This window comes from Notothenia rossii, assembly GCF_949606895.1.
Source record: "Notothenia rossii genome assembly, chromosome: 8".
Classification (NCBI taxonomy): Eukaryota; Metazoa; Chordata; class Actinopteri; order Perciformes; family Nototheniidae; genus Notothenia; species Notothenia rossii.
This window is the reverse complement of record NC_136906.1, coordinates 66979671-67003753: the sequence shown is the minus strand read 5'-3', so window position 1 is coordinate 67003753 and position 24083 is coordinate 66979671. Positions and strand designations below refer to the sequence as shown.

Below are 24083 nucleotides of genomic sequence, written 5' to 3'. Positions count from 1 at the left end.
AGCGATAGCCTTAGAGGGCGAAGCCATACGAAATAGAACTGAGGTTACCTACTGTAACCCCAGCTTCTATGAGTAAATGGCGCAGCCCTTTAAGCGCTGGGCCCCACTGGCTCTACGAATAGCTGAAGAAAAGTTATTTTGTACAGGAGCAGATTGCCGGGCCTCCTTCCTATTTATACCGGAAGGAGGCCCGAGGGCGGGGCCCAACTTGTGGGTGGGCGTGGACTACAAGTGTTTCAGTGCTGCGCGGGTGCGCAGGGGGATTAACCAATAGCGATAGCCTTAGAGGGCTGCGCCATTTACTCATAAAAGCTGGGGTTCCAGTAGGTAACCTCAGTTATCAAGCCAGTGGAGCAGGTGTCCTTTTTATCTGAAAAAAGTATGTCATTTCATATGATGAACAGCACCATGAAAAAATCGAATGCTCTTTACTGTTCACTGTGAGCTTTACTGTGAGTGGGGAATCGGAACTATGACAGTGATAAGAAAAAGACATTCACGTGAGTACAGTCAGGTTTTACTACTTTAACCCAACCATGACAGGGTTTCATTACAATTACTTTTTTTGCAATTAAAGGATCCACAAAAGCAACACAGTGTGTCTTTGAAAAAAAGCTGTAAAGTCACTAAATGCAATGCTAAGCTGCAGTTTTCTCTGCTAGCATCGCTAAATTAATTTGAAAGGAAGTCCTTAAGCCTTGATTGTTCACTGCAAGTTAATTCATTCTTTTAAGAGGACGTGACATATCGCTGCATAGGTTTGTTACATATTCTAGTCAGAAGTGTAACTGAAGCAGTGATTTGGGGCACACTGAGAAATGGTTGAATGTATTATTCATGCAGGCAGTGTTTATAGATTAATTGGAATTCAAAACTTTGAAAATGTGCTAAAATTGTGCTATTTTAATCCTGTCACAGACAAAAGAAAAAACTTTTGGTGGAGCAATCAATCACCGGATCCAAGTTCGAAAACCCAAAAGTGAATTGTTGTTTTTTTTATACACATTTTGTTTTAATGTCTTGTAATTGCACTTTTGAGGAACCTGCGATCTAAGTGTGTCTTACATTACATAGATACACAGTAGTTGAGCCACCCCATCTCCTTTGTTGTGGAGATCAACTCCTGGTGCGTGGCTCTCCACACCTGCTCCCAATACTGCCAATTTGCTGCTGACTACCCTGCCTCTCAGACCCTCACACCTATTTAAAAAACAAGGATTGGCAATTTTCTCTGACTGGTACGATCTTTCATGATGCATGACACTTATTATTTGAGCTTACGATGCATAGCTTGCTTTTAAGCCTCTCCTATTGTGACAGCATTTAAAGATAAATTGAGAATATAAAGAAGGATTGATCTGTTTACTTCAGGGTATCAAAAAAGGACAGGCACGAGTGCAGCTCTACAGTAAGTAAGACAAGTGCTTTGTCTCTTTTGTTCTGCAGGGGCATCCAGAGGTCTGGCATCCTGCCTCTCATTGAACTAATCATGAAATAAGTGAGACTTGATTGACATTGTTTTACAATTAATATCGCGCAATTCCAATGTGAGAGTGGAAAGAAATTAGAAGGGACCCTGCAGCTCGTGTCCTGAGACCGATGACTACATTAATGGAGAAAGGCAGATGTAGTTCATTATGCAGACCCATTATGAATTGTTAAATAATGAAAGTAATATTGTTAAGTGTGTGGAGTCATCTTTAAAGATTGTCTTGTCTTTGTACTGACTTCTATAAGACCTGCTTTTGTGTATGCATAGATATATTGTTATACTACTACTACTACTACTACTACTACTACTACTACATACAGCGTACTGTATTTCCTTTCATTTTTGGTGTTCATATCATTTTAAATTCACATCAGACTTGCTCGAGGACTGAGGTGGTGTTATAAACTTTTGCCTGACTCGGTTAGTAGTATAGTACAAATTAAATGTCTCACTGCTGAAATGTCTCAAAGCCCTCAGCTATTCGACTGACTGTCTGCAGTGATGTTAAAGCACAGCCAGGCTTTGTGGAAAGCGTTCTTCTAGAGCCAGAAATAGAATTTCTTCTGCCAACTTTAATGAAATTGGATGTAGACTAATTAGCCACAGAAGGTCCAACAAACAGAACACTTACAACACTTCCCAGGACTTTCTTTCAGAGCTTTATTGTGAGGCACCAGAGTGAGATCGTTGTAACCACAAAACATTTACAGTCTTTCTTGCAAAAATTGCTTTCTGTTGCCTACCAGGCAAGTGTGGAAGACAGTATAATGTGCACACTGATATTACAAAAAGATAAATACAATTCTCACAGCATAAATAAACTGGAGGCCATATTGCAATGGGATCACACCAGACGCAACGACCCTTCATTTTGATCTCAACTACACTGTGTCAACTCACAAAGTTCAGTGATGCAATCAAACGCAACATGCTCCATGCAAGTTGACATGGTTTCTCACACACGTTAACGCATGTAAGCAATAAAGGGAATAAAGCTTAAAAAAGTTTAAAAAATATCCAATCTTAGGCTGGTATAAAGGAACAGGGGAAAATTCCAGTTTGAAAAGATAAAGTAAACCAAGTACAATTGCTAAACACACAGTTATGAAATAAAATAAGCAGACAGAAGATGATTTATTTTTATATAAGTGTAAAAAAACCTTTCAACATATTTACCTCCTGAAGAAAGTAGCAATACTTTTAGGAAACATGACATCCCCAGTAGTGTCAACCTGCAGACTAGAGTCCCAGTCTTGTAGCTTTTTACCATGACTTGTATAAGGCAACAACATACACACTACTTTGCTATGTTGCAGTTGATTTATATCGACATTTTGAATTAAATGCTGCCTGATGAGCTAATGAACTATCTGTGTCTCTTCTCTGTTAGGATTTGGGAACATCTCTCCTCACACAGAAGGTGGGCGGATCTTCTGTATTATTTACGCTCTGCTTGGGATTCCCCTGTTTGGATTCTTATTGGCTGGTGTCGGGGACCAGTTGGGGACCATTTTTGGGAAGGGCATCGCCAAAGTAGAGAAGATGATTGTGGTGAGCTCCTTCGTATATATACGAGCTTGTGTTTGTCTCTGAATCACCTCGCTGTGTGTTTTTTTGGGTGAAGTTAGCCATTTAAATACAGACAACACCATCACATGTAATTATCCAGGTGATGCCAATGCAGCTGTAAAGTCATATTGCCTGCGCTGCTATAAACAGCAGCTAAATAATACAGCTGAAGATTCACATTCAATATTGTACACTTTGCTACAGCAGTCAGTGATTAAAGTTGGATGCAGGTTCTGGGTTGCCATGTCAACGAACCTGGAAACCACTCATAAGTGCAGACGGTTTGTTGCAGTACAGAAAGCCTAGAGCAGTAAATAAGCGGTTGTTTTCAAGCAATATAAGATCGGTAAAGATAAGTGTTGCTTTGCTTGCACTTTGCGCCGAACTCACTGCCATTTTCTTACCTTATTTCTTTTTTGTGGCTGTGGAATAAACTAGCTGCACAAAGATGTATCACTTCTGTCCCTATACAACCAAAAACAGTATACATTCACATGATTTTTTTTCAGCCATAGAAGTTAGAAGGGACCATTTTTCATGGTAGACAGAATGGAAATAGACTCTGCCTGACAGTCGGTTTGATGCTTAGTCATTAGGGTTTTCATGGAAAATGTTCCTAGTGAAAAATGAAAGCGGTGGAACAGCTGCCCCATGTGCAAGCCAATTAGGATTGCATCTGGCAACAGTGAGTGTATTTTATCTTCACAAATTAAATACTTTCCTATTTTGCTTGTTCTTGTACCAGAATTACTGTAGAGGTGCTTTTTATTATGTTTTTTTAAATTGAATGTGCAGTCAGCAAAAAGATTGGAAGGGTAATAATAAATCGTAATTACAAAAGTCTATATTACATTTAATCCCACAGATGCAATAAAAAGCAGTTAAGATAATAAGAAACACTTTATGCCACATGGGACATTTTGATTTGCCAATAGTGGTACACAAAGTTGCAATGATCTTCAAACAATATGTAGAAAAACACTCAAGGCACTCAAGTGATAAAATGAAGACAAACAGATTTGAAAAAAGTATATGTGTAATACAATGCAGATGCCTTGTGAAGTTAAATAAATAATAACATTCACAGTATAAAAAGGAGACAATAAAAGCAGGCAAAGAAACATAGATTTTAAACCTATTATAGTAAAATGGCTTGGTTACTATGATAAAATATAAGACCCTAAGTACAAGTAAGTAAAGGATGCGGTGAAGCTGATTAGTATATTCACGTGAATCGTTAAAATGAAGGCGAGGATGTTGCCGTGTGTGGTGGCGTATGATACATTGGATCTTAAAGTGAGGCTTTTGTCCTGAAGTGAGCGACGGTTACATTACATTGCACAAGTCATCAGAACGCAGAGGAGTGAAAACAATTCCACATGCGTGTGTCATGAATAAAAAACAGCACAGATGTTTGCAGTTACACATCAATTTATTTAGTGCGAAGAATATATTAGATGATGAGATAACATCAGTGCGTCTGGGTGTCACAGCACTGTGAATGGAGACATGTGCAGTGTGTTGGCTAAAGAGTCAAAACCGGCTAATATCAGGGATCAATTGGATCAATAAAGATGGAAATAGTTTTTCCGTTTTGCACCCTGAGTGATTGAACCAGTTCAGACTGCCTTTGGGTGGTGTTATTAACCCAATCAGCCGTCTTTACGTCCGGGATGACGGAGTTCCCCAATGACTGCAATCAGAGCCGGGGATACAGAGAGTTCGATTTATGTAACAGAGCCACTTTGGTTTTGGTAAGGAAAAGATTGAGGTTTTGTATTAATGTTAATAAAGTGCACACACCCTTTCTTGTGCCTCAAGGCAATGCTAGTTTATTTATTTATTTAGCGCCATTTAGACATAAGGGAATTTAAAGTGGTTTATAGGGGCATAGAAATACATTACACATAAGACATTAAGAAAATATTCAAATGATATCAAACAAGCAAATAAAAAGTTAGTCAGTGTTGATATTTTCAATATTTATCCAAAAACAATCCGTCCCTATCCTTAACCAAGTGCTGCGAGTGCCTAAACAAAACCATAAAAGATTTGAGTAAGGCATTTATTGCTATTAAAGGACAATGTATCTGGAAAAAAAAAATCTAAAATGGAAAGGCTGTCATGTAACATTTAACTAGTGTAAACACTGTGACTTCCCCGATACTTTAATAAACATTGCCTCATAATTATGTTTAGAAATACTTAACCTGAGTGGCATTTTTTATTTACTCTTGCAAATACATCATTACATAATTCAAAGGAAACACTATTTTGCAAATAACCTATGCAGTAGCAGTAGTAGAGAGTCCTTTATAATATCGTTTTTCTACCAGAGCTCATTTAAATAGGATGTCACTTTGTACCTGCGTGCAGTCATTAAACACCTGTAATGCTGTGATAAAAGACAGACCAAAACAGTCTCTAATTTCAAGGTAAGAGCCTCGTTTGTCCATATAAAATCCCTTACACTAGCAATATACATTTCAAGTATCAGGTTAATTAAGATCCTTTTGATTTATCCCTGGCTATGTGGCTTCCCTCCCTGAAGAGGAGGAGGGATGAAGGCAGCTGGCTGGAAACAATGGGAATATATGGACTGTAGCAGCTGCTGTGCAACTGAAGATACTGGCTGGAAAACCAACTCGGCTTCTCCCTTTGGAATACATTAATGCATGGTCTTCAGCTAATTGGGTTTTATAGGACTCACTGTTGGTCTTCAAACTGTATACTACTGTACTTTTCTGTGTGCAGCGGGTACATTAGACATCACAGACTCAGTGAAGTGAGGCCTGTCTGCTCTGTATGCTTCCCCTCAGAGACTCTGTGCTTTGGTCTTACATAACGGGAAGGGAAAAGGGCACGATGCATGGGAAACCAGCTAAAAGCAGTCACCTCAAGGGGAAAAGAAGCACAGAGAAAGACTGGATTTAGAAACCACTCCTATGTTGAGTACCAAAGAGGCTTTTCATGGACCCTGTCTTTCAAAGAATCTCTGCTGACAGCACAGGCTGTAACTGCAATGCATCCATTTATGATCGCTCGGGTGGGCGTGCCATCTGACCGAGAAAATGATGTCACATGAACTTGGCAGACTGAGGTTTGAGATGTTACAAAATAGCAACTGTATTCCTGGAAAGATGGTGAAGGAAGTGATTCCCAATGTGAGAGGGAGAAAAAAGAAATCACTGTGAAATGATGTAGTGTTAAATATGCCACATGTTGATTTCCTTTAATGTCTTATGCTACAATCTGCCTTAAACTATATAGTGTTAAATGTTTTTGTATCATCTATTCTTTGTATCAGCTATTCCTCTCTTTCCAACCAGAAGTGGAAGGTCAGCCAGACGAAGATCCGCGTTATCTCCACTCTGATCTTCATCCTGTTCGGGTGCCTCATCTTCGTGGCGCTGCCAGTCATCATCTTCAAGCACATTGAGGGCTGGAGCACTCTGGAGTCCATCTACTTTGTTGTCATCACCCTCACCACGATCGGCTTCGGGGACTTTGTCGCTGGGGAAAAAGGTTTTTAGATTTTCCTTCTGATTTATTGAGTTATTCCCTCAGATAGTGTGACTCGACAGATGTGCGCCACATGTGTTCTGACATTTTTGTAATGCATCTAAATCCCTGCAATATGTTTAACTATCCCATCTGTCAAACAAGGAGTCTACTCTCATTACTACATCAATACAAAATAAAACAGTTTTCACATAACATGACGTAACTTCAAGTAATAGGAATCTCAGGCTATGAAATACGTGATACACAAAAAATTAAACACAATATTTCTCTTTTGGAGCATTTATCATAGCCATCCCAATACCTGTAAATTCTAAAAGAATAGTTTGACAGGCGGTATCAGCTTGATTCCTCCTGCTTGACTACCAAACCGGTACAGGCAGAGGGGAAAAATCACAACCACTTAGCTGCTAGATTAAATCTCCCTCAATGGGCCTAATGATTATAGATTAGACCTAGTGTTACTGGAGCTGGCCCAGGTGGTGTAAAGTGAGCCTGGACCACTGTCACTGAAGCTGGAGCTGTAATGGCTGTTTATTTAACTGCACAGCGAGCGGGCTATCTGTGCAGCATCATACCAGTTGATTTATGGAAGGCTCTTCCATAACTACAGAAGAGTGACTGATGACTGATTTTATTATTGGAGGACAGCGTCAGTTTATGCAACTGGCAAAATGCATCCAGTACTACATAAAGTGTCGTATCGGACATGTTTCATATATAGTATTCCTTTAATACCCAATTTACTCTTTTATTTATTTTTTACAAGTCTTTTTATTTCATCATAGAGTACAGTAATCCATGCCATTTCATTTATATTGTAATATCACAGTACACTCACTACACTCCCCCCTCCCTCCACACGGGCGAAACCAAAAAAAAAAAAAAAATTACTCTTTTTAAAGACCTTTTCTAATGTCACTGAACAAAATATCCCCACTTAAGAAGAAAAGAAAATACTCATATACTTTGACTTGGATTTGAATGAAGTGGCACATGGAGCAAATCCACCATATTGTATTTTTAACAATGCACTTTAACCTATTTTATAAATAACAATGTTAAACATGTGATTGTCAGATTAAATATTTACAATGTTGATCTACGAATAATAGTGATGGTCATTTTAATTCTAGATCATCTCAATTTGACCCCCCTCTTTATATTATATATTCCTACACAGTGGACTTGCTCAGGACTCAAGCCTGCTTGGTTTTTGTTTTTAATTGGTAAGTAACACATGTAACCCAGGAAAATCTAACTTCTATAACCCACTTGTCGTGTCACAGCAGGTGGGTCAGATAATCCAGAGTTTCTGAACTACTACAAGCCCGTGGTGTGGTTCTGGATCCTGGTGGGCCTGGCCTACTTTGCTGCTGTGCTTAGTATGATTGGAGATTGGTTCCGGGTCATATCCAAGAAAACTAAAGAGGAGGTACGTACTGATGTGCTACACGTTATGTCACACCAGAGGTTAAGCAGTTAATGAATTGCTTAATAAATCAAGATGCAGCTGTCCACACTAAAACAACTCAAAATCTTGCCCAGTATATTGATCTAATATCTAGTCAGAATATGTCTTTACACTTGACATTATAACTTCAGAAGTAACAATGCAGTGAGATATCAGGTCTTATTATTAGACAATGCTTCATCTCGTTAAGTCAAATAATCTTATTTTGAGTTGTATCTCAGATGAAGCACTGGAAAATCTGAAAACAGAAGACTTTTGAGCATTTGCGGTTTATTTTGTAATTTCTCTGATTCTGGTGAAATATAGTTCAAAATAAGTTCTGCCAGCTAATTACAAGATCTGATTTATCTAAATATCCCTTCTTATTTCAAGGAATCTTTCCAAGCAAATGTTCACTTGTTCTATTGGCAGATGTTTTTACTTATTTCAAGTGAAAACACCTTGTTTTCATTATTTTTTAACTTGTTTTTGGAGCAGCATTTTTGTCCAGTGCAGATAAAGCTTCATGACTGAAGATATTACCTAGATGTGTTTCCTGAGTTCTAAAAATGTACTTGATGTAAAAAAAAATGTAAAAATGTACTTATTAGGGACTCATAACACAATTAAAATACATGTCATGTAAGTTGGCTATTAACCTGCATGACACCACTTTATGTTGCTGCTGTTTTATGTTAAATCCTAACTAACTGGATAAATGATCAATTGTTGGTAGAGAGACATTTGCAGTAAGTTCAGGTGTGATTACATCCATCTTCCCTTACAATGCAGAGTCACACTGTTGTACAGATCACTCTTTCATCTGAAGTGATTCATCTCTTTGGCTGCGCCTTTTGAAGTAAATGCCATCTCGTGCATGTGGAGGATTAAATATCTGATGTGTTTCCAGTTGCTGCTGAGTAATAACAAAACCCCCCCGTTCTGACAGATTAATTATTTACATGAGAAACGGATGGAGAGACACTCACTTCAAGATACTCACCCAATCTCCTGGATAAACAAGACACATTCAAATGCTATTTCTTTAATCTTTAGAACATAAGATCATACTGCGATCTGGAGTGTAAATCCTGCCCAGGCATTATTAGGAGTGTGATTTGTTAGGCTGTGAGCTGAGGATGAGGTTTCAGTGGGAGGTTATTAGGGAAGTAGGAGGGGGGAGAAGGATTTGGCAGAGTAAGTGATAACAAGGAGGAGAAAGCACGTACTCAAGTTTTTGTGCTGTAGTGTTATTGTGTGTCTTGTGTGTGCACACGGACAAAACCCATACCTCATAAATGTTAATATTAGTACTCAAAAGTGGCTTTACAAGCAGCACACCTCAGAGCCTCATAGATAATTAAACAGCCTAAAGAAAGAGGCCTGATGCAATATGAAGGCAAGATCAATTATGTGGTTGTTGCTCTCTCCTGCATTGCTACTTCAGGACTAGAAATAAATCAACTCACAGCCTCCACAAACCTGGGCCATTAGATCGCACACACAGGGCGTTCCGTTTATTTATTGATGTCCTGCAGTTCAGAAATAACTAACTGTGGAGAGGTGGGTGGGTAATGTGCGAACATATCTACACTTCTCACCAACTGCCTACAAATGTGTAGAAAAAGAGGAAATTACATCTTGACCACCCTACTTCGTAGACTTATTCACAAAGAAAAGAAATCCTCTTCGTCTATATGATTACAATTCTAACTTCTTATGCCAATACCAGACATGTTGCGAAATTTGCCAAGGTGGCTGTGGTTTAGAGGGTAATTGGACATATACCAATTAGTGTCAGGGGTTCGATCCCCAGCCCCAGCAGTCAACATGTCAACGTGTTGTTGGGAAAGATAGCTCGCAAACTGCTCCCGTATGTCTATGGTGATTGAGCTGTACTGTATGCAAGTAGCTCTGGATTAAAGTGTCAGATAACTGACATTTAATATAATACCTAATTGGTTTCCTGCCTAGAGTTAGATTAGAAGATTGATACTTCTTCAGTATCTGTTCGGTAAATTCATGGCTAGAGCCAGCAGCCATTTAGCTAAGAGGATAATGTGTTCGTAAGCTTCACAGGTGATTATTGGTGGATCTTATATGATCACCATAATAATGTGTTGACAATCTACTTACCTTGCTGTTAGGAACATACTGAATGTACTCTTCCAATATCAGAGTAGCACATGATAACAAAGGCCCAACTGTAACTGTGTACATGACAGGGTGTATGATTACCTAGAAGAGCGTCATGACACACAGTTTGAGGCATAATAGTTATGTGACAACGATTAACATGATGATTCAGCCTCTATGGAGATAAACATATGACAAGCATGATCATTTCTGACGTGGGTCTGATGACTACTTCCATTCTTGCAAGGATTAATAAATACATGTATCCTGTTATTGAAGCTCAAGCCGGCGATGAGTGATATTTTTCTAACACTTGCACTAACCTTGAGGTATATTTATCTACAGACAATAATCCTAAATCTCTTTCTGCAGGTTGGGGAGTTTCGGGCTCATGCAGCCGAGTGGACAGCAAACGTGTCGGCTGAGTTTAAAGAGACACGGCGGCGACTCAGCGTTGACATCCACGACAAGTTCCAACGCGCTGCTTCCATCAAGCGCAGGCTGTCCTCCGAGCTAGGGATCAACCAGGAGATGACCCCTGGCAAGAGGTCGCTGTCCACCACGCTGTGTGAGGACAGGGAGGCCTACCCCAACTTGACTCTCTCCCTCAGTCCCGCCACGGGGTCCTTGGCCAGGAACGGCAGCCTGTACCTGAACGGCCTCAGCCCGGACTACGCTGACAGGCGGGAGTGCACCTTCATCGAAAGTCTCAATTAAGGAGCGGCGTGAATATGAGATTCAGGGACAGCGGACAGGAGTTACAAACACAAAGGCCCTCTTGTGCTAATTGAATGAGCATCTGTGATACGGTAAGAGTGCGCATTCATTGATTGGATCGTGCTCCGATCATTGCTTGAAAACCTTGAAAGTGACTTCAACGCGGATTAATCGCCCGGCTGCGCACTCTTATGTGCGTGTTTTGAAAAATCAAACTAAACCTCATGATGTGCCAGCTACAGCCTCCATTGTTTCAATGCAGGACGCCGACTTGCTTTCATTGTGTCTGTGCCAACATGATCGACAGCTGTGCTAGCGATCGAGACAAATTAGAAGCGAGGTCCAGACTGGAACTAATGATTGTATCAGCGGCTTGAGTTCGCAAACTTATCTCACGAGCAGGAAGGAAATGAAAGCCCATATTGAAGTAGCAACATACTGGACATCTTTTTCTCATATACTCAGAAACAAGCCTGTGAAAATACAGTAATAAATACATCCAACAAACTTAGAAAGCAAGCATGTATCTGTGCTCGTCTCTTTTTACATTTCCTGAGGCCCTGAAATCTGCATCAGATAAAGAGGATCCTCACTGCTAAAGAACACTTTGTAATTAACAATGAACTATGTTCTCCACCAGGCAGCAGTCCTGTGCTTACACTAAGGGCCCCTACACATGGCGGCGTGCGTTGACACTTCAACGCTTCTGCCCATTCACTTTGAATGGCGTGACGTCACGCTTCGCCAAACTGCATTGTGGGAGCAAAGCATAGATTTGGTCGCTTCAAAAGTAGAGCAATGTTCAACTTTTGAAGCTTTGACGGAAGCGTCAGCCAATCGAATCATAGCCAGTACAAGCTCTAGCCAATCAAACCGCTGCTTGTGTGTCCGGGGCGGGAGATTCAGGTGATTGGTTGTTGGTCTAGTTTCAGACATGCCCGCCGGCAAGCGTCAACGCACGCCGCCGTGTGTAGGGGCTATAAGGAACTTGGCTTTTTTTCTTTATAGTTTACACTTCTTCCAGTATGACTTTGTATGCCTTGCATCTGATCAATCTGTCCTCGCTTAAGATATGAATGTTGACATTTGTGTCGCTCCATTACTAACATTCAGCTTCTCACCCTAAGGAATAATCCACTTGTGCCTTACGAAGAACGAAGCTGAACATGTGAAGATGATGCATGACGGACTGAGCTACACTTGTTTGTCCACTCACACTTGTTATTTATGAGCACAGTAGTAAAAAAGGCATATTCATGAGGCTTCTTTGAATAAAGACAAACGCAACATTTTCATTTAGGAATTTAAAGTATGCAGTAAAGGAACTGTTTCTTAACAACTGGGGAAATGTCACCTCAGTGTCTGCCAGTGCCATTAGCCATTTCACAGCAGTCCTAATGTGTTAAAGGAGTTACATTTACCACACAGAGCCCGGCTCACTGATCACAACCCATCTCCCTTATACCAAAGTAATGATCCTATTTCTCTGAAAGAGAATCAGAGATGCTACGTTCAAAGGGTCGGGAGTGCTTCCAGTTATTTCTTGAAATTGAATCCTATGTTATGTTTTTTTTTTTTTTTTTTTCATGAAACTGATACAGAGAGCTTGGTGCATCATCACTGTCTGATTTTTCCCCAGGAGGAAACAAACCATAGCATGTATGTAACTGTGGCTTATTCACGCTTTTCACATATTCTTTATGCTTTGCCAAAACTGAATGTACATCATCAGTGAGCTGTTTGCTGTCTCACTGCGGTCACTAAATATCCAGGCTCTGTTAGGTCTATCAGTCGCATCACGTTTAATTAGAAGTGTTGATTTAAATAAACTCCTCTCTGCGGCTGATTTATAGTGCGTTGATTAGAGATGATGTAAATGGTAGGAATGTCATGGTGCAGTTCATTTAAATTACTTTTGTTGCCCGACATACCACTGTTCGTATTGCCAAAGCTTATTTACATTTAGAAAATTAATTATAATGCATTACAATTAATCAAATAAAATACAATTAAATTGACAAAGTCATTCAAGGTAAAGTTGGTGGAACACATCTTATTTTTATATTTAATACTGAAAATCAGGCAGAACATCTTATTTTAATATTTTATACAGGCTTTTTTTTTCAATTAGGATGGGAATTAACAGATTTGTATGACATTTAAGGCTCTGGTTTCTCCAAGTTGAAGGGTTTGAATTGTATCTTATGGAATGTTTTTCTTTTTTTAATCCAGTATAATATGTCATATTCTCAATATATTTGCTAGTGCTATAGACATTTTGTAGCATTATAGTAAACAGTAAATACAATATAGCGTGACTTACAAGACAGTATGCTGTATGTGGCCTATCTGCTATACCAAATGTCTATAATGTATGGGTTATCAGGTGAAAAAGAGAATATGTTTTGCATTAAAGTGTGGCAGGACAGAGGACCAGTTGCACCAGCTCTTCATAGGTTAAAAAAATGATGCACGAAAAGATTTATTTTGTTGTAGTCTGTGACCAATTGCCCAAAAGAGACCAAGTCTTACATGGAGATATATGTGTTGGTCAAATCACACAAACGTAGCAATGGATTTAAGAATGACTGGTGGAACCCAGGTCACAAGTTTGCTCTCTTTCTCTGTTCTAATTGTCCTGGTTTTCTTGAAAAGGTTGTCCTAAGGCTGTGTATTGACTGTAAGATCATGAGCTGTCATATGTAATCAAGTCAAAGAGGATCCACAAATTGTGAACAAAATAAGGAAGATATACTCTATCCAACCTGGTTGGCTTTCTAAAAATACCATTATGTTATCTCCTTGTGTTTCTCAGACGAAATCAATAGCATCAAAACACACACAATATGTTACAGTGAGTTGCAACAGACTACTAGTACATTTATGCCTGGGGGAAAGCACTCCCAGCCTTAGTGCAGCTTCAAAGCGGAGCCCTCAGAAGTCGTCCCGTTGCTTTCTCCCAGCCGGCCGTGTGATTGACAGCCACTGAAAGGCGAGCTGTCAGTGCTGCAGAGAGTCAAAGAGTGCTGTCGATGGAGCGTTATATAATATGTCAGGCCATTCTAGGCCATATATAAGGATACCCATGCATGATAGGGTTTATAGTAGAGTGTGTGTGCAAAAATGAACGTGTGAGTGCGCAAGCCCATGGGGTTTATCAAAACTCATTTAATTTCCTCCCACAGTATTTTCACGGGCATCGTCTCCTTCTCCCAGGGTGACAGTTTTAATCAAGTCTTTGGCTGCATCAAAATCCCAGTTCAAGCATGCTGAATGTACTTATCCATTCATGACGGCACAAATGAGCTTTCTTATTAATGTAAACACATTCATGATTTAACGCTGTGATTTATGCTGTGATATCAGCGGAAGGCTTTTTTAAGCCACTGCCCTCATTTTAATAAAAAGACCTGAGGCCATAACAATTATAATAACAGTGTTATTTCAGACAGTTGTAATTAAAATGTGCATCAGTGAGATCCATTAAATCTTTGGTTTGAATTTGGTTAACTTTCTAAAATGTATGCTAAAAAATATTTTCTAAATGTGACACAATATGTATAGGTAAACAAAATTAACAGTTTACTCAGTTTTTAATTGCCAATAACCCATTTGTAGAAATGCGCAAATATACATGTAATGGGTTATGAACGCACATGCACATTTTATAAATCAACATGATTTCAGTGTTGCATGCCACTCTAAATGTTAGTTCCAGTTATAGCTCAGGTGCGTCAATAATTGCTGGCTTTGCTTTTGGCAACCATATGTTTCAAGTATGTCCATATGTAAATGTCGGTGTGTCAACTCAAATCATGACAAACTTTTCAGAAGGTTTAGAATAAAATATTTTATATGCAAAAAAGCTCTGAAGTCCACTGTTTTATTTCAACTCTTTGACATGTATGGCATCATTTTATATTGTAATTATTGTCAGCAAATGTATGTAGCACATGCTATTTAAACATTTGTTGGGGACTATTGTCAGTGACAGATTAATACACATTTAGTAATAACTACAGTGCTCATGATGATGGTAGTGTTTAGTTTTTGTACTGTCATATTGCATTCCCAGGTTAGACATTTGTCATAGTGAATTTCCACTTTCCATTTTTTCAAAACAATTATACTGCACTTGTCCGAGAACAACCTGCAGCAGGCTGTTCTGTGCCGCTCAATTATACAAAACACAAAGTTGTCGTAATCACATAAACACAACGGCAGGAACTGGCTGATAATGGATCAGGGTGACAAAATGTTCTGAGTCATAAGCTACAAAATGTTCTTCATGGCTCACAAGCGCGGTGTGTGGACTCAGGAAACTGCCACGCGGTACCTCTGCATCGACACCTTCACTTAAATTGTCTTTACCTTATATGCTTTGTTTGAAATGTTGCCTTTGTACTCTCTGTACGGAGGGAAGAATTCACCCAGGCTGTCTTCCACCTTCCTGTACGAAATACATTTATTCTCCCACACAACGACAGAACCCCTTTCGATTATTGTCTTTGACGATTTATCTTCATGCAAACTGACAGGTAGAAGACATGGTGTGACATTGTGCCCCACTTCACAGCATCTGTCTTGTCCACAAATAAGACCCCAAGCACATTCACAGATGCTGCATTACACCGAGAGGACACGACCCTATACTCTGTGCCCTTCAAGCAGAAGCAGTATGATTCATTGCTTATAGACCTGCTTTATAGAGAACCAAACACAAAACATGCAAGCTCTTTCTTAGCACAGGAGAGGTCTTTTGTAAGGGTTTAAACATGCAGAATCAATAGATGTATTTCATTTGGTAAATTGGAAATGCACAGAGTATATTTTGAATTTTGAGAAACCCTTTAAAAGTTTTGTTGTAAGCAGTTTGAATAGCAGGGAGTAGACTGTGTTTAAGTGTATTAGTGAACCCATGCAGTCCCATTAAAGCACTGAAATGGCTGCTGATAAACCTGAATGCAATGAGGGATTTTTTTTTCATCCTCAGACAGGCAGACAGCCCGGTCGGAGGTGAGTTGGGTCATTAGCCATTCTGTCTGCAGTGACATCAGAGAAAAACGGTGACTCAGCCATCAACGAATACCGACTCTAGCTGAAGAGGAACATGGAAAGAGCAGCAGTTACCTCACAACAAGAGTCAAGAGGTGTGTGTGTGTGTGTGTGTGTGTGTGTGTGTGTGTGTGTGTGTGTGTGTGTGTGTGTGTGTGTGTGTGTGTGTGTGGGTGTGTGTGTGGGTGTGTGTGTGTGTGTGTGTGTGTGTGTGTGTGTGTGTGTGTGTGTGTGTGTGTGTGTGTGTGTGTGTGTGTGTGTGTGTGTGTGTGTGTGTACACGTGCGTGTGACAGGTCTTTCACAAACTGTCAAATTCAACAGATTTATTCATCTTATAATTGGCCTCATTATGTTTTTTCTCTTCTTTTTTTTTAATGCACCTGTTATGGTGTCCATCTAATTAGACTCTAGCTAGCTCATGTGTGACCACAAAACTAACTGTTGAATGAATGAGAGAGAATTTCTTTTTTTTCCGACCCACACATTTACTTTATTAGCATGTGCTTTGATTCTGAACTGAAACACACCTGAATGGGATCATCAGTGCAGGCAAATAACAAAGTGTGCCAGGATCTTTGTATCCCATCAAATAGGAAATATCTTTCTTGTGTCGAAAATAAAGCTTTTAGGGAACAGTGCGACATTTTGAAAAATGTTGGACTGAAAGAACTATTTCAGTTATGTCAATTAGCAAACATTGGAAAAGGGGGCAACATATTGCATCTCTACTGGTACGGGTCTTATTTGTTACTTTGGACAGTGTCTGGTTAACTGTTTTGCCTTTCTTCCTTAGATATTGCTATGCTAAGACAAGCTAATTGCGTCCAGGCTTCAGCTCCAGTCTCAATACATGGACGTTTTTATATGTATTATTGTAAAACAAAATCTAAAAACCAAATGTAATCCTAATCAGTTAATGTCACAAATCTGTATTCTTCTTTGATTTCTCTTAAAGATGTAAAACCTGTAAGCCCCTAGTTATGTTGGATCTTAACAATCAAATAATCACAAAAACCAAACAAATCAACCCGACACGAAACACCAACTTTCAGCTCCAGATGGGTAATGATTTAAACTTTGACCTCCCTGAATATAACAGTATTTTCCTGCCGGGTCCAGGGTGTTCAGAGGATATCCTCTCTTGCTGAGAGGATGAATGACATGCTGACCTTTACTGCATCTTTACTCCGTGAGCAGCATATAGTTAGAGAAGTTGTCCATGATAAAGAGAAATAACAGCAACCCCCCATAACTTTTAGCATACATTATTATAATTTGTTTTCCATGCCGGTATGCTTTACGAGACAAAAAAGGTCCCAAAATAACTCCTGACATAAAGAACAAGATAAAGTATTGCCACAATCCATCACTACAGACTCATTTCAAGGCTAACTGTGCATTTTCAGTCATAAAGCTTATGTGTATGTTGGATTATCATATCCATTTCACCTCAATATATTCATATTTGATGAGAAGTTGAAGCATTTCTAGGAGGCTGTGCAGAAGGAAAAAAAAATTCAAGACATTAAAGTTAACAAGCTCAGGTCTGAATGGATTTTCAATCCATTAGACTCATTTTTGAATTGATAGCACAGATGTCGGTGTCCTCGAAATGGGAATTTGCTACTCTCACTCTCTTTGAAATCAGTTGAAGGAAAAGATTGTCCATCTTTGAACAATTCACAAAAGTGCCCTCGAGGTGGATTTTTCAGATATTAAGACTATTTTTACAAAGATCTTAAATTGATTGCATCTTAAGGTAAGTAAGGGTCCAAATGATAAGTGAAATGAGCTCTAATATTGAAATTGAAAGTGCCCTAAACACCATTATAAAATGTGATAGTGTCAGTGGCCCTAAAGCAACCAAGACAAATCTAAAAATATACTAGGGCAGAGTTAACTAATCTAATCTATAAACAGCAATATGCCATGTTGTGTAATGTTTAGTAGGTACATATTGGGTAGTTTAAATTCCCAAATCTGCATTGTTCCCTGAGCACCTGCACCATTTTGCACCTGCAAATTCTTTCTGAGAAAACACCTTAGTACTCTCTGTACCTCTTAAGTCGGACACTTCCCTTTAAACGTTGTCTCAAAACCCACACGACTGCTGTGCCCTCGCTGTTAGCAACTTGTAGCTAACTAGCTATCAATTATCGTGTGCCGTACCAAATGGTTATAGGTTGCTCAATTAACCAAACAAACAGTGGGTTCTTTTTAAAATCAGTATAATGTTACGTTTGTTAGATATAGAAAAAAATGTGTTTAGTGCTGTTTTCAACCCAGCAACCCATGGATGTATAAAAAGAACAACGATGGAGTGGTCCCTCCACTTCCGCTAGCCTAGATGGCTATCGTTGGGTATGGGAAGAGCGCAGTGCTCCAAACTCAACTTTTTCACCGTTAAGAGTGCTCATCATTCAAAGTACATTTTGCCATAGGGCCTACTTCACATTGGATGCACTTATGCACCCACAATAGGACATGTAACTTAGTAGGGGAGAGTGGGGTAAGTTGAGACATTTTTTAGTTATGCTGTCCTCTAAGCAAGGAGAAATGACACATAGTAAAAATGAAAACACACACCTATAATTCAGGATGTCTCCTATCAAGGGCAATGATAATAATTAATATTTGATCAAGGGCAGTGAAAATATTACTTCTTAAAAAAAAAGTCTTGTGGCTCAACTTGCCCCAGTGTAGGGGTAAGTTGATCCAGGTCAGGGGGTAAATTGAACCACTGTTCAAACCTGGGCATACCTGTCCAAACCTGGGCATACCTACAACAAATCTTAAAGGTAACTATAAACAATAAATAACAAACCAAATACAAGCTTATTTTTTCAAATATTTTTAATATAAATTTCGATTGAATTGATAGTTTTTTTTTAACATGTTAAAAAGGAAAGTAATCATACAAATGGTGATACAATTTCATATATCTTACCAATCAAACACAGGGTAAATTCAACTTTAAATGTAGCCTACAATGAGCTCTTATTATCAACTTGGCTTTCATTAATTTCTCCATTGAAAAACTGGCTCAACTTACCCCAAGGCCCATGGTTCACTTTACCCCATAGCCACCATTTTAGAAAAAATAGCCTAGCATTAAAATTCAGTCATCTTTAGCTTAATGATTCACATGGTTTAATACGCTGCCAACACATCAACATATACAATATGTGTTTAAACCTGAATACTTTTTTTTTTACATGACAGCCGATATAGCTTTGACAAGCAAAAAACTTTTTTTTGTAAAAATGTTTACTTACCAGACCACAATGAGTATCTCTCTTTCACAGGCAATGAGAAATGGGTGGAGCTTGCATAATTTCTGGTCACTTGATTACAACTATAAGGCATTGCCTGGTTACAGGGGTTGGTTCAACTTACCCACTGACTCAACTTACCCCCTCTTCCCCTATAGAAGTACCTTAAACATCATCCCAAGTTTTTCCTGTTATAGGGATTATAACATTCCTTAATGTAGACGATAAAGTGGGGAAAAAATGTAGACGATAAAGTGGGGAAAAAAATATGTATTTTAATTTATTAGATGTGGAAGTTACCACTACATGATTCAGGAGTAAACTAATTAGAACATCATTGAAATGATTCTGAATGTCATTGTAGCTGCGTATATTTTCAAAGGGACTTCAAAGAGTGAAACGCCTGAAATAAGGTTCCAGTTTTCTCTCAAAAGCCCAAAGAAATAAAAACTCAAAACTGTCTGCAGGTGTTAATATGCTGGTGAAGGCTCCAGATCCCCTCTAGTCTGAAGACTAAGCTAGATAAAGAAGATAGGAAGAGGAAAAAGTATATCTCTAGAGGTAGAATATCTTTAAATGATAAATGACTCCTGGGGATCAACGTACCCGTCCACTTTTCAGAAGTATAGCTACAGAACATTTGTATTTTTGAAAAATGGGCAAAGCCAGGATAGCCAGTTCTCCCCACTTAAATTTTTCTGAGAAAATTATTTGTTAAAGTCATGTAACTCCTGTGCATTTGCCCTGTATAGAGGATGATTAAAAAAAGCTATTGTATCCTTTCCCCCTTCACAGCACATTTAATTGTTAGCAATTTAGACATAGCAATTAACACCTCGCAAGCCCCCATATGTATAATGATTTTGTTTGTGCTGAAGAATAGAAATACGACATTGAAAGCACCCATAATTCCAGAGGGATTTAAAGGCATTCATGCACACGAGGAACCCAATCACTGAGGCCAAATGAGGAAGCAGCTTTATATTCATGTTCCTTCACAGAGAATCCCAGCACGAACAAACTCCTGTAACTTCTGGTGTGCAGAAAGGTTTGGCCTGTTGGGAAATGTGATATTTGCTTCTTGGTTAACAGCAGCAAGCAGGACACTATCACACGCACAACAAAATCAATGTTTTAAATGTGCATAGATTCAGCAAAGGTAAGAAGTCTTACATTTCATTTTCCATGAAGTTGGAGATTGGAGGTGAATGTGAGGTTAATTTATACAACAATCAAGTAATAGTATTAAGACTGCAATCAAGCGTGAGACTTCCTCAATTAAATGGTATTCAACAATGTAGCACATGGCTAATGGCAGGAAAGAAAAGCATGTGGAGTGTTCATGCTCTGCATTCAAAACATTTATGGTGCAGGTACATTATACTGTGCATACACAAACATCTTATTATAAACTGCAACAACCATCCGGTTCCCGCATTGTAACCCCTGATCGTGATTTAACAACGGGTATTTGGGAAAAGGCTTTTCTTATGGAGCAAAGAGTTTAGCAGGACATAAAATCTCGGGAAATTACACTATTTTAGGGCCATTGAAACAGGTGGAGGAAAAAGCTTTTAAATATTATTTGCCAACGATTTGAGCGACATAAGCTCAGCGGAGGGAGACATGTGATAAGTCAGGGAAAACGGAGGGAAGGAAATCTCAAAGGAAATCTCACACATGAATTGACACAAGATGAGAGTCCTAACTGTAAACAGGAACAAGTGTTTGTCACAGTAAAACACAGGAGGGAAGTGAAAGGAGAGAAAGAGCTTCCACAGATGGCAACACATTTTTCCTTTCAAATATTTTTTTTTTTAATGTTTCCCAGAGATAATATGTGCACTTGTAAAGACGAATGGCATTTACCATTAGAGAATTATTACCCAAATGTCTATTTTCTCTCCTCTCTCAAATACGTTAGCTTCTATTAGCTATTTGCTTTGGTTTTACAGCCCATACGCTTAATGTTTGGGTTCTCTCTAATTAATTTGATATAACGATTTGCTGTGACATACTCTTTTTGCAACCTTTGTATTTGAATCTTTTCCTCCTTTATTAGTGAACATTATATTTGCCAAAAAAACACAACCCAATGGTTTTTGGTTTGATAAAACATGAACAGTGTTCTCTAGGGCATTTGTTTTCCCATCCCTCTTCGTGCACTAACTTCAGCAGACTTTGAATGCAAACACATTTGCAATACGTAAAAAAACCAAAACTGAATTGCACAAGGAGACACATTTAAGAGGGATGTAAAATGTGCCGAGTATTTGAAGTCTTACTTCTTGAAAAAGGGTTGTTTCAAAAGTTGTCTAACATGGTGATTCTTCACTGCTCCTGCAGACTAACAGTCATTTTCCAGATAAGAAGGAAACAAACATATTTAGTCCTGCTTGAGTCAGTTTTGGATTCATAAATCCACAAAACAAATGTGCAATCTACCGTGCATTCTCAGGTTATAAAATGCCAATGCAGAGATTTTAAAGATTGTAAGAAACATGAAGGGAGTTGGTGTGATACTGTGTTGATGCAGAAACATGTGTGGTATCATGGTATTTCTGAGGGGAACCTGAGCCAAAACATAAGAAATATTTATGCAAAATCTTTGCAGATCCGTAGGCAAGCTAATCATTTATAAGGACTGCGCTGCACCAGACACCCACCTCTCCAACATTGAAGGCAAACAGAGCAGAGCAAACAGCAGAGCCTAAGTAGACTGCACACATCAATACAGGTGTAAACACTGAGTCTAATTACCTGGAGACTGCTCAGCAGAGGGAGCTCAACCAGAAAAGAACACCACTTGTTACAAAACAAATAGGAAAACAACAAAAACGAAGCCCCCCCCCCCCCCGGTCACAAGTGATCCGAGACAATATTCTCACACTGAGCTCAGCAGACACCTCCCGCACAGAGAGAGAAAGACCCAAAGATATTGACAGAGGAAGTCAATAGGAGACACCATTTAACTCCTGATGGTACCTTTCTGCAAAAAAAGTGTTATTTTAATCCAGCACCAACCCTAACCCTAACCCTAACACATTCACTGTTAGGTTTGTTCCATGAGGCTTTTACACTGATTATATACTGTATAACAGTAGATAAAAGCTATTAGTGATAACAGCTAACATGATACATATTGTATACTCTATGATGATGTACATAATGGCATCATAGGGCTATTTTAAATTCAGAAAATAATAATAATATGAGAGGGAGGTGAGGGGGATAACGAAGACAAAGCATACTTGTTCAGAGTTTTCTTCCTTTACATTTTAAGTAAGTAAAATCCCTCATTCTTTGTTTGCAACAGCAAGCCACTGCACACGTGGGTCTGACTGTCTACAAATGTAAGATATATACTTTACTGTTGCTTAACTGTGATCACTGACTGTTGATGAAACAATGGAAAAGATAAGTTAACATTTCTTTATCTTTGCCTTCTTTTTCTTTTACTCCAACCACATTTTAAGAAAGCTAAAAATAGGATTGTACACATTTCAAACCATTTTGCGAGTCAATGTAATGCTGATCTGAAAACATTCGCCAGTGGAAACATTCACAAGGAATTTGGCAAGTCTAATTTGGCTATTCATTTTGCACAAGTCTGTATATCCTTTTTTTGGCTTTATTAAAGGGTAAATGCACACAGTTGTGTTAATGTTTAACATTACAACTTTATCAGATATGAATAGCCGTACCACTAGTACCTGTACAAATGAAATACTGTATGGTGAATTTGAAAATGTTGTTGAAGTTTCTGTATTTAAATCATCCAAATAGTTTGTTCTTGCCATTGTTAGACTTTGAAGGGTGCCCTTGTGTGTATTGAGAACAACAACCCTCAAATGTAACATTGTTTAACTCGGTTAAATTATCCAAATCATACTGTGATCTGTTGCAATAATTTATATTTTAATTTAGTTAGAAGCTAGCACCCAACTACCATTTGAGGCTGCCTAATGTTATTATGAATATCATTTCAGATATCAAATAGCCAGAGGTGTAGACCGACACAGAAACAGAGAAATGTGGTGGGCATCGCAGTCATTTCTGAGGCAAAGCGGAGCCAAATCTGAGAAGTAGCTTTCTAGTCTCATTCATCCAAATAGTTTGTACTTTGTTGCAATGGTTAGACTGTAAGGATGGCCTTGTCCATGTTGAAAAAAGCCAACTAACAATGTAAGCTGCATAACGACAAATAAATATAATTTCAGATGTAAAACAGCATTTCTTCTAATAATATTTTCCTTTCATGATCACTATTATATACCTTTGGATACATTTTTGTTTCTCATAGCTTGGCTTAACAGTAAATAAGTGTTTTTTCTTTCAATTCCAAGGTTTCTTCCCAATTTCAAAACAAAACCTGGCCCGCATACTTGCAGGTTGAAGTATTTGGTAGGTGGGGCTGTCCACTTTGGCTGATTGTGAGCACCTTGGTCCAAGTTACTATAAGTCCTCACAGAAAGACTGGCTCTGTTTTGTTTGACCCTGCTATCATTTCTCCCCGCAACACTTTTCACTGCACACTTTACTTCCACCACATCCATTGAAACAACCAACTCTGATATTGTCATTGATGGACGGTGTATTTGCAGCTTCACACAAAACACTATCTTTAATATCTTATCTTAAATTGATGGCCATTTCTACTATCTTTGTAGGGTTTGTTAAATGTAAAACAAAAGAAAGATGTTTGTCCTGCAACATTATTTGTTTTTGTTCAGCCCTGAATTGTACTTTCAGCTTGAACAACTCCCACTAATCAGAAGGGAAGACAGCCAGTACAAAGCCTACAAGCTGCAAAGGCAAACCTTGAGGCATGTCAGTACACAAAGCTCATCTGCTAAAAAACCTTTT

General features: G+C 38.8%; 1 protein-coding gene across 3 annotated transcripts in view; it reads left to right on the top strand.

Moving 5' to 3' along the window:
• The window catches only part of kcnk2b (potassium channel, subfamily K, member 2b), a 40281-nt gene extending 25563 nt beyond the window's left edge, over window positions 1–14718 (top strand). For 2 of the 3 annotated variants that reach the window (XM_079644727.1, XM_079644728.1), the window contains exons 4-7: window positions 2883–3043; window positions 6391–6586; window positions 7873–8018; window positions 10545–14718. In XM_079644727.1, coding sequence (XP_079500853.1) covers window positions 2883–3043; window positions 6391–6586; window positions 7873–8018; window positions 10545–10889 — 848 coding nt within the window. In that variant the 3' untranslated portion in view covers window positions 10890–14718. The remainder of the gene's footprint in view (window positions 1–2882; window positions 3044–6390; window positions 6587–7872; window positions 8019–10544) is intronic. The other variant, XM_079644729.1, reaches the window with a different exon arrangement.
• The last annotated feature ends 9365 nt before the right edge of the window (window positions 14719–24083 follow it).